The sequence below is a fragment of the Nicotiana tomentosiformis genome, chromosome 4 (genome assembly GCF_000390325.3).
Source record: "Nicotiana tomentosiformis chromosome 4, ASM39032v3, whole genome shotgun sequence".
Taxonomy (NCBI): Eukaryota; Viridiplantae; Streptophyta; class Magnoliopsida; order Solanales; family Solanaceae; genus Nicotiana; species Nicotiana tomentosiformis.
Genome location: NC_090815.1, coordinates 21,279,266 through 21,291,126, shown reverse-complemented (window position 1 = coordinate 21,291,126; position 11,861 = coordinate 21,279,266). Strand labels below are relative to the sequence as shown.

Below are 11,861 nucleotides of genomic sequence, written 5' to 3'. Positions count from 1 at the left end.
ACACTAATAGAATAAAATAATTTTACACTCTCAATGAGTGTATAAGCTAAGTTAAATCTATTCCTTTACAAACAACCTGCTAGTTTTATAGAGTGCAATACAGTTGTGTTGCTTCTGATTTGACAAAAGATTAGAGAGTATATATTTGTTTTTTCGTGTCGTCAAATAGGATTGACCAAAACCAGTAGCCATGTTTGAAAATGTAAATCAAAGGGGAGAGAATGTTACCTAGAGAATGGAAAAGCTCTAATTTAAGCCTTTTAGGTAAGATTGTCCAAAAAAATAATTGCAACTATAGTCAAAAATGACAGCTATATCATCACATGGTCATTTAATTGTTTGCAAATAATTTGCGAAGGCCCTAAGTCAAGGAATTAGCTAGAGTTTGTTCTTTGGAATCCTATGGTCTATTTTCTTTCAACTGGTGAGCTCATTTCATAATATTGCAGTCCATGTAATTCACACAATAGGAAAAAATTTTCCATTGACTTTGGTTTATGAACTTTGCATTTTCATTTCATATGTATTTTTTTTTATGGTTACCAATCAAAACTTGATTATTTCATTTCACTCTCTACAATAAGACTTTGCACTAAATTCTTTATTGTGCGTGAACGGGAATACGTTATGCACATGACTGTTTTCTTTTACTCAGTATAATAAAGGCTTCGTCAATATTAGTGAATTTTTGGTGCAAGCGTATTTGATAATCAAATGATTTCACTATATATGATATTTACTTATTCGACTAATATAGTTTATTAAAAGGAGAACGCTCACTACCGTTGATTAAGGAAGAAGATCTCATCCACTCAACCACGTTTTTGATGATTTGCAATACGACGCACCACTGATTGGTTTAAGCTTTGCTATGAAATTTAGTACTCTCGGTCTATCATAGATTTTCATACAAATTGTTTTAAAAATTCCAATTTAGAATAAAAACTAAAACCAAAATTTAGATTTTTCAAGAATTAATCTCTCTTACACTCAGTTGACCTCACTTGGTTTAATTCATTTCATGTCGGGCCAATAAGTAATTAACTCAATTCTTCATCAAATTTTTGCAAACTTGTATTTTCACCTAAATGAGTTGTTATCACTACAACAAATTGGGCCTCAGATCACACCAATTTTAGATAACGCTTCAAAAGAGTTGCCAAAAGTATCTACGGCAACACTTTGCTTTTACTGAGTGTTTTTGGCTATGGGTTTTAGGCAACATTTATGAAGCGTGCTCTAATATTTTTTATAAATTAAATTTTTCTATATGTATAAAAGTGAGGTGTATGTACTTTTAATGCAAATTTGTAATGACAGGCCATTAAAAGGTATTGGCCATCGGTAACGCAACTGAAGTTCAACTTGGATAATTCTAAGTGTTATTATTGAATAATTCTAGATTAAACATTTTACTCTTGACCAAATAAAATAAAATTAGACCTCTAATCAGTATGCGATATGACCAATCAGTTTTGGGTCCGATTTAGGCCCAAATCATAAGATATTGTTTTTTGGAAGTTTTTCTTATATGTATAATAAAAAATTATTTATTTATTTTCTTTAAATTTTGTAGTTTTCAATAAGTATCTAGATTTTTCTTATAAATTGTATATATTCCTCCCTTAAAAAGCTCACACCTCATTATTAGTGTCTTCAATTAAGGGATTCAATTAATTAAACATTTTCCTTTTTTTTCCCTCTCCTCTCCTCTCTCCTTTTTTTTCACTTTCCCTAATTTCTTCAGTTTGTTTGCCTAACACACTCATCTACAAATTGGTCCATTCGAATTCCAAAAATACATATGATTCTCGAGCATACATACATACAATTTCGAGTTTTAAGATTTTGGAAATTGTATGGATTGGATGTTCTTGCAAGTGATTGAGAATATCCTTTGAAATTTATATCTCAATTTTAAAGGAGATTGGTTAAGTATAGAGTTGATTTTAGGTGAAAATTCAGATTGAAACTCGAAGAAGAAGAAGAAGAAGAAGAACTTGCAGTAATTGTATGATAATTGTATCAGAATTGTATCTGATACATCAATACCTAAAATATAATTGTATCATAAATATGTCATACTTGTATCACAATTGTATCTAACTTGTATTATACATTAATACCTAAAACAATAGTTGATACAATACTAACACAACTCTCATACATCTGGGATACAAACTACGACACATTTCTGGAAAAATAATTGTGATACAATTGTGATCTGTAATTATCTTCTTCAAGTTTCAATCGCAACTCTAAACTTACAATTTGATATTATATTGTATTATAATTGTATTAGTATTATATGAGATATTATTGTAGGTATTAATTTATCATATATAAGTAACATATAATTTTAATACAATTGTGATATAATTCAAAAATAATTATGATACATTTATCATAAAATTATCATACAATTCTGCAACTTCGTTTTCTTCGAGTTTCAAATTTTTTTACATAAAACCAACTCTAAACTTAACTAATTTCTCTCAAAATTGAGATATAAACTACAAGCTACATTTTCCATCATTTGCAAGAACACGCAATCCAAACAAATCACAAATTCATAAATTTCGAATATTGAAGTCAAAGTTTCGAAACTATTTAATGGATGTCGATTGTTGCTGCAATTTTAGAGATAAATTTCTGTCATTTTCGTTTATATTGTGAGAAAAGTACCGATTTTGAGTGATAAGTATGAGGAGGAGAGAGAATGGATATGAAATCTTTTGAAAATAGATGAAATCCGAATTTTTAGGAGGGGGTAACTGAAAGAGAGAGAATGAGATGTTAAATTTAAGGAATCTTCTATTTTCTTCTTTTTTATGATTTTGTACATAAATGGTAAATATAGATATAGAATGTAATTAAGTATAAACCTAAATAAAAGTGGTCAATAAGTTTCTAATATAGTATAGATAGGTAAATTTTTCATCCTAATACTACTCTATTTTCTGATCTTTATTTTTTCCCCTCTTCTTCTCTCACTATCTGGTGAGCAATTTTAAGAGAATTATGCAATGCACGTGACGGACAATTTACGTGTTGTTTCGTTATTTCGTAGTCAATGAGGTGAATTGAGTATAATATGATCTTTGATTTGTTTCCAGAGTTGGAACATATGTGAAATGAGGTGATCCTTTTAGTGTTATACGAATCTTCGGTTCGTTTCCAGAGTTGGAACAAATGTGAAATGAGTTGTTATTTGGTTTGAGGGAAAATAGGTAGTAGTGAATAGTGACTGCATTAATACGACATTTTGTCTGTTTACAAAGTTGGGCTATTAATCGGATCACTCTTTCCACAAAGTTTTTTAATTTCCCAAGGAGGATACCTCATATTATATAATTAATACCTATAGACACAGAAGCCCCCCCCCCCCCCGCCGCTCTTGGTAATGAAACGATGAACGTATTTTGGATAAATGATTGGATGGATAATCACCTAGGTTGTAGTAGGTTGAATAAGATTTCTTTCGTGTTTCGAGTTCGAGTCCTAGGAATAGATAGGAAGTGTTTCTCCAATAATGGATCTTACATGACATGAATATGAACTAGTCGGGTTCCAATGCAAATACGTTGACACCGAACGGGTACCACAAAAAGATTGGAAAGAGTATGCTGCAGGGGTGGAGCCACAGTGTCGGCTATGGGTACGGCCGAACCCAATAGCTTTGGTTCAAACTTCAAACCTTATATTTATCTTTCAAAAATTCATTAATTATGTATAAATATTAATTTAGAACTCAATTAATTAAAAGAATTAGAATTCTTAACTCATAAGTTTGAATTCCTAACTCCACCTTTGGTATGTTGTAGCAGAACTTCCATCTTGAGTCTTGTAGCTCTTAGCTCGTGAACTTAGGCCAGGTTACCGAGCGAGTTGTGCCTAATGGAGATTTTTTACAGCGTGTAGTTTTGGATTTAGTTGCAGTATCAGAACAAAGCATGACCAGCTTTAACACTGCAAAATTTACTAGACTAGCAAAAGTTAATTAAAAACAACTTTTTAATAATAACTTTTACAGCAACAACAATGACATAGTCAGTATTATCATATACCGTGGGATCTGGGGATAGTAGTGTGCACGCAGACCTTACCCCTACCTTGTGAGGATAGAGAGATTATTTCCAATAGACTCTCGACTCAGGAAAGTATAAGCACCATATTAATGAAAATATAGACAATAAGGGACAATATCAAAATAAAAACAGAATAAAAATAACAAGATAATAAGGTGATCAACAATGAAAGAAATCAATGGTTAGTCATAAAAACCTACTACCAACAGAAAGCGAGACTGCGTGCCAATACTACTGTTATGAACACTCTAGATTACCTACCCTACTACCCTAATTTTCGACCTCCATACCTTCCTATCAAGGGTGATGTCCTCGGTCAGCTGAAGTTGTGCCATGTCTTGTCTAATCACCTCTCCCCGCCTCTTCTTTGGCTTACCTCTACCTCTCTGTAGGCCCTCCAATGTCAACCTCTCACACCTCCTCACCAGGACGTCTGTGCTCTTCCTCCTCACATGATCAAACCACCTAAGTTGCGCTTCCCGCATCTTGTCCTTAATAGGGGCCACCCCATCTTGTCGCGAATAATATCATTCCTAATCCTATCTAACTTGGTGTGCCCGTACATCCATCTCAATCCTCTACCTTCATCTTCTAGACATGAGCGATCTTGACTGGCCAACACTCAGCCCCATACAACATAGTCGGTCTGACCACCACTCTGTAGAATTTACCTTTAAGTTTCGATGGCACCTTCTTGTCACATAAAACACCAGAAGCGAGTCTCAATTTCATCTATTCCGCCCCAATACGATGTGTGACATCTTCATCAATCTTTCCATCCCCTGAATAATAGACCCAAGGTACTTAAAACTTCCTCTCCTATGGATGACTTGCAAGTTCAGCCTCACCTAGAAAGAATATTTGCAAGAATTCAGAAGAGAAAAAAAATTCATGAACAAATTCCACCAAATGACTTACTATATATATGTAGCACTACCATTTAACATAAAATTACTTTGATTTTAGGATTGTAGCACTTCATGATCTTCACAAATCACAAACAATGATCTTGAAACAATTATCAAGTTGACGTAACTTGTTCCATATATGTGTGTTTTCTTTCAAAGATGAACAATATGCACGAATACTTTTTCAATTCATAAAGTTGGAAAAACGTGATATCGGTCCTTCTCTTCCTTCAGGCAAAGCAATGTTATGATTGGTATAGAACATTATTTACAACCAAGGGTTTGTGGTGAAATGGATATAATCAAAAGTTTCGGATTCCAGCCTAGGACTAGGATTGAGAAAATCCTGGCAAGAAGCGTTTTCCCTAATTAAATGAGCCACTGAGTCCGAATAAGCCGGGACTCTAACGCAGATACTAAATATCGTGTGAAAAATCAAAAAATGATAACGTTATTTCTTCTTTTTTTGTGTTAAAGAGAGGACCTAAGTATCTGTGTAGCTGCAATAGGATGTTAGCTAATTATTATTTATTTATACTAATAAAAAAATGAGCCTAATTAAAGATAGACGTAACATTTACCAGAATTTAGTTAACTGGTTACGTTAGCGAACACATTATCTCGCTTTTCTCTATCATGATCCACCTCAGTTTTAATTTAGAGCAGCCCATCAGGCGTTGGTAGACATAGAAAGCACCAACCCATTATCCTTCTACTGCACATGGTGCGACCAAGTTATCCTTCCACTGCACATGGCGGGAGCTGCTCGTTGCTCTGTGAAACCAGCCTCACGCAATCCACCCTACGATAGGAGGAGAGCAGCCCATGGCTTCGCTCGGGCCATCTATTTCGTCCATGTTAGTTTGCTATTTAAAGGCACAGTTTACTTTGTGAATTCGCCATAAGGTTCATTCAACTATTTCTTGCTTTGTGACTTCGAATTTTGCATGCCTAAGACCTGGTAATACCATATCCCCATATGTTCCATTCATCTGCTACACTACGAGGTCTACATCAATGCCTCATATTGGTTGCATTGTAGAAGCTTCAAACTTCAAGTTCAAGCCCTTGAGATGCCACCAGATTTTGTTAGTTTGATCCTGCACTTGTTGCTTTTTGATGGATAATCATCCATCAAGTATATTGTTCACTGATCTATGTTTGTCGACTCGAATTTAGTGATGTCCCCAATTCTCCAACCCTGCGGACACCCTATATCTGGGATACATAGAGTGACTGCTAAAAGTTTATACTAAGAAATCTTTTGATCCCAACAAAAAGAAACAAAGAACACTTATAAACTGAAACTCTTCATTCAGATAAGATTCAGTACCCAATTCTTCCTTCCCAGTTGCATCTAAATCCTGACTTGTATCTTACATGTATTATGAGGAAACAAAACAAAATATTTAGCACAACGCCAAACAGGTCTTGAATAGCATAAAATCTGTTGATGACAAAACATTATTTGCAATCAGGTAGAGGTACAAAGAGTCCACCATCTTTATCACTCAACAGAATCAAATTCAAAGATAAACCCAATTCTACTGATAGTGCTCTAGGTTTCGGGGACCTTGGCAATTTTCAGCTCCCTGTCAAAAGCAATCACCATAGTTAAATTCAGATGATGAAACATGATTTCAGAACAAAAAGGATGGTTTGGCAACCATGACTACCGACCGCCATAGAAGATAAGCCCGCTTCACAATACAAATGTAAGGGGGGGAAAAAAAATTCTCCCTACAAGCAACTCAGAGAAGGATTTTTATAAAAAAAAAAATTAATTTAGGTAAGTAGTGCCAGTGTCAGCTGTGACAGACAATTTGACATACCACCAAAATGGTTCATTCTTTTCATGTAATCAAGTGGTTTTTAGCTTTGCATACTAGTTGAAACGTGTCTTGTATTAATTTTAAAAAAAAGCAAGTAGCTCATGAGGTTTCAACTTCCAAGAGTAAAGGTTCCAAGTATCAGGAACGTTGGAAGAAATAGTGAGCGCAGCACCAGATGTGGCAAGAAAGCTTAAGTTTTTTGGTCTTTCGGGGCTTATACAAGATTTCCCCAATTATTCTAATTTTCTGCAAAATCTAAGAATTATTAGGTTATATGCCTTTAATTTTGAATTTTTAGCAGAGCTGGCAACCCCTGGCTCTATTTATGAGTAAAATTGTTGCTCTAATGTCTGTCTAGGGGGAAAAAACCAAGGAAAAGAAGACGACAAAAGCTTAGTTTTGCTCTAACCAAAAATTCTTTCCTTTTCTGCCAAGTAAAAGGAAAGAATGTTGACTGCCTGAGACATGTTAGAGCAGGAGAATCATTGGGCTCCAAGACAAGGGAGGGACAAACATAAGATAGAGCAAAGCAAGAAAGGACCATCGCCGGGCTCCTGGGAAAGGGGTTTGAAGGATGGAACACATGGGCTCATGTGCTAAAAGATTGTAACATTAGATCAGAAAGTTGAACGACAGATAAATTAGAGATGAGCACGGCAAAGAAGTAAAGAGCTTTGATAAGGTTGCTCAAAATATCTCGCAATGATAAGGTTGCTACTTGCTGCATGATTGACAGAACATAAAATGCATTGGAATTTTATGGAACTTCTTTTCTATACTTCTAATGGCATCATCTTGAAGATACTGGTTTTTACATCACAAAAGATCTTGGTTGATTTAATTTTTACAGTAAACTTGCAGTATAAAAACTGGACAAGCTAGTTTTTTAAAATTTCAAGAATATTATGAAATAGTGACCTTGGCCGTTTGCTCTACAGTTCAAATAAAAGGTACTCCACAGTCCAGAGGGCAGGGGCTCTTCATGGCCCAAAAAAAAGAAAAAGAAAAAGAAAAGAAACAGATCCATTACATTTCCATGCTACCTTTGGTAACTGTGAGATTCTAGCCACTCATAGCTCAATTAGATGAAGCATGATTAGGCAAAGTCAGAATAACTGATTATTCAGTAATGGTGAAAGATATGCATCAGTGGTACTATAACCCAATTATGCATGATGTCAATTCTCCAAAGAAATATAGGACATGTTCTACCACCTACCAAGCTCCATCAACTCTCATAGCAAAGTCTCAATTTCCCAAGGGAAAAGATTGATGGTAAAAGACCTCACTTGCAAAGGATCTGAAGACTGTTACTCTAATCTCAATCATGCACCAGTTGGTTCTCCAAGCAACACTGTGCATTATATTCTTCCACCTAATCAAACACCATCATGATATCCTTAACTTTAATTCAATGTAAGCCCAATCTTATGCTGGTTGATTGATTCTAGTTCTGTCACATGCCACCCTATTTTAGTTCTAAATGAGTCACACATAGATCGACCTTTTTATATGTACTTGGCACAATGTTGTCTAGAAAATTTACACAAATACTACATAGAAAATGGTTTTTTTAAAAGCACTAGCTCTTGTCACAGCAACGTTTCGCACAGCACCTGTGTTGATCATTATCAACTCCCTCTTCACTAGGTTGTCCTTACAACTTTAAAAGTGATACTCAAACACTAAATGAGTCAATTAGTCAATTAATCAAGGCACTACACACCTCAATCCCAAAGTTGTGGAGGTAGGCAATATGTGTCCTCTGTATCTATCCATCCAATCTATTCAGCTACATTAAGAACATTTGACTGACGGAACATGAATCCTTTGTATCTAAGCTGCTTTATTCAGACTCATTCCATTTCAATACTAAATAATCTATCTTGCAATACAAATTTAGGGATTCTATAAATCTTAAGGTTCTTTGAATCTCTTGTTTATCCTTAGGTGGACATACAAGTCTCCAAGAAACCCCTTAAATTAGTAAAAGGCAATTAAGAAAAGAAAAAAGGTAAGCTCTCTATTCCGAATTATATAACACTCTTTGTATTTTTGGACATTCCAAGTGTTAACACAATTCCACAAATAATATTACTCTATGCGACTTTTAAACTAGCCAATCACTACTTCAATATAAAAGTTTTCACGGAGGCTCTATGCAGAGGGAGAGGGATTTGTATATCAGTAGAAAATGTAGAGAAGTTCTAGGGTCAGAGAATCTAAAATATTGAACAGTGTAATGAAATTGGTCTAAATGGAGGAAATGGATCGCCTCCAACTATCTTAAGATTGAGGCTTAGTCATTTTGTGCCACAAATAATATTTTTTATGACGGTGGTACCCTTAACCAGCTTGTGAGCACCTCGACTATTCCACTAAGTGACTATATGCTTACTCCCACCAGGTTTGGAAAGGTGGGAAGAAATCAAGTATGTTTTAAGGCCACTAGTATAATTTATTAGTCAAGTTAAATTCTTAAACCCCGTATCCAGTCAAATACTGTCACTATTTGGAGAAAATTGAAGAGAAGCTAAACAAAAAAGCTCATCCATATATAAGGCAATCAACTTGGACCACCACAGATTTACTAAAACAATTAATCAGAACAAACTAAAAACCCTACAAGCATATAAGATGCAAGTCAAATAAAGAAATCGAATAGGGCAAACCGACCAATTAGAAGCCCGAAAAACTAGGCATTGACAGTCTTAGGAATGAGGGGAATGGGCTGTTGGGTTTGGGCCGGGCTTTTTTGCTTCGATCGGGCTTCCTCTTCACGGATCTTCTGCATCTGGAGCATCCGTTCCATAACAAGCTCATACTCGCACTTTTCATATGAATGGCGCTCGTCCTCGCACTTCCACGGCAGGTAAAATTCCGACTGTCGACATTTGTTCAAAGGGATTAGAAGATGTGCGCACTGATCCCGATATGCTAATGGCACTTTGTTTGAAACCATTTCAGCTTGTGTTGCTATCATCTTCTTCGATGAACCTGGCACCTCCATTTGAGTTCGATTTGCTCTGCGATTTTCCTCTGTTTCGATCTTTCTAGATTTTGCTCTTTTTGTGTTTTGGGATGTATTGATGAGCATAAGGGCCTTGGGCCAATTTTGGGGAGGGATTTGGGCTTTAAATGTGTGGGGTTGTAATGGTTGGACTGTTCTTCAGGCCCAAATATTGGGTTGTAATTTCTAATGGGCTTTTTTTACTTTTAACCCCGCGCCAAAAATTATTTACATTCGTTAACCAAAAAAGTATATAAAATTTATATAATTTTTGTATATAACATATATAACGTATATATATACAAAAAATATATATTTTTTCGGCTATTATTTTGAGAGCAGCTATACAGCGTCATTTTTTCAATTTCTAGTTACGAGATCTATACAAGAAAAGGAAATTTTTAGAAAATACTATAGTTTAGAGGCTATTTACGCGGCACAACTACAATTTTCATATTTACTATCCATAGCAAAATTTATATTGCTAGGAGCCTGTATTTTGTATATTCGTGCGTGTAGGATAGATTATATCAATGAATACAGTTTTGGTAAATTCTGTTGTATTCAACTTACTGTATTTTTATTTAAAAACATACAAGAATATTTAGTTGTATTTGATTCACTGTATTCATTTGTAGCTACTCAATTCACTATATTCAATTTGGTTGTATTCAAACAACAAAATTCAAAAAATACACGCGAAAAACAAAAAAGTTTCCTTCGAAATACAGTTTTGATGGAAAAGTTGTATCAACTGTATTTGTTCGTGCATAATGGTTGTATCAATGAATACAGTTTTGGATACAATTAATACAATCTATGAGAGAATGGATACAAGCTAGAAAAATGCATTCAATATGTAAAAATTAGAATACAATTATCAAATAGCTCAATCATACACTGTATCAAAAGGCAACAATATCGATAAATAAAGTCAAATACAACCAAATATAACTATATTCTCAATGTATATAGCAAAGTTCGTCGGAGATGGCATATGTTGTTATATCAACGCATACAATCACGATAGGCTGTATGTGCTCACTCAACTTCTCGTTGTCGCCGCCGCCGCCGATGATTTCCTCGGAACAGCAACATGTACTGATCTGGCAATGGGGAATGTGAGCGGAGAAAATGATTAAAAGGGTTGTTTAGTGGCGCTCCGTCCAAGAAAAAAATGAATGAAGAAATGGATCTTCAGATGGGTTTTAGTTAACAAAAGGTATTACTAGTGATCTTTTCATATGAATAAGGAAATGATGTTCATGGCTAAAAGGTTTTAATGGTGGAAGAAGGATTAATTGTGATGGGGAAGAATTGATTAAGGTGGTGTTTCAAGGGTGAAACTTGTCCGATGTGGACGAAGCTGTTGTAGGTGAGAGTTGCGGCGCTAGGGATTTTTTCAGTTTTCATGTTCCCTTTGGAGTTTTGGGATAAAAATATCCTTCAACTATTGTCCAAACCTAAGGTACATCCTTCTCTTACCTCAATGAATATAAACATCCTCATACTATCCAACTAGTTTCGAGATTCATCCCTCCCATTAGCTTCTGTCAAAAGATTAACGTCACCCACAAAAAACGTGACAAGCACGTGACTTACTCCCTATTTTTCCTATTGTGTATTGTCTTCCACCTTTAGTGAAGCAGATCGATGCTTCAAAAGCTGAGTTTTCTTTCATACTTGAAGGCCTAGATCTTTTTGGAATAGAAATCATCTGCTTCAACTCTTCTACACCCAGGGCGTATTTAGTGTAGAGGTAGCTTTCGTTTGTACACTTATTTTTGATAAAAGAATCATTAAATATGTATAGTAATAAATTTTAAATCCATTAAATTAAATTAGAAGTAAAAGAATTCCGAATTTGAACCCATAAAATTCAAATCTTGAGTTCGCATATGTCTACACCAATACCAAACTTAAAGAGCTATTATGATTTTTGACGAAATTTGTATTCCTATGCTGTCATTGCGCCTCACAAGACATAGTAGAAGTCCATAAGCTTTTCTCTTCTTTCTTGTTC

The 11,861-nt window shown here is 34.9% G+C and overlaps 1 protein-coding gene and 1 long non-coding RNA gene across 2 annotated transcripts; both read right to left on the bottom strand.

Moving 5' to 3' along the window:
* Nucleotides 1–4,205: 4,205 nt before the first annotated feature.
* Nucleotides 4,206–5,485, bottom strand: LOC138908901 (uncharacterized). Its single transcript, XR_011415304.1, has 2 exons — nt 5,044–5,485; nt 4,206–4,936 (listed from the first exon to the last, which is right to left on the bottom strand). It is a non-coding gene; the product is annotated as an uncharacterized lncRNA (long non-coding RNA).
* An 805-nt stretch (nt 5,486–6,290) lies between these two features.
* LOC104106758 (NADH dehydrogenase [ubiquinone] 1 beta subcomplex subunit 7-like) lies at nt 6,291–9,934 on the bottom strand. The gene is made up of 2 exons (XM_009615375.4): nt 9,505–9,934; nt 6,291–6,588 (listed from the first exon to the last, which is right to left on the bottom strand). The coding sequence occupies exon 1, from the start codon at nt 9,923–9,925 to the stop codon at nt 9,524–9,526; it is 402 nt and encodes a 133-aa protein (XP_009613670.2). The 5' UTR covers nt 9,926–9,934; the 3' UTR covers nt 6,291–6,588; nt 9,505–9,523.
* Nucleotides 9,935–11,861: the final 1,927 nt, after the last annotated feature.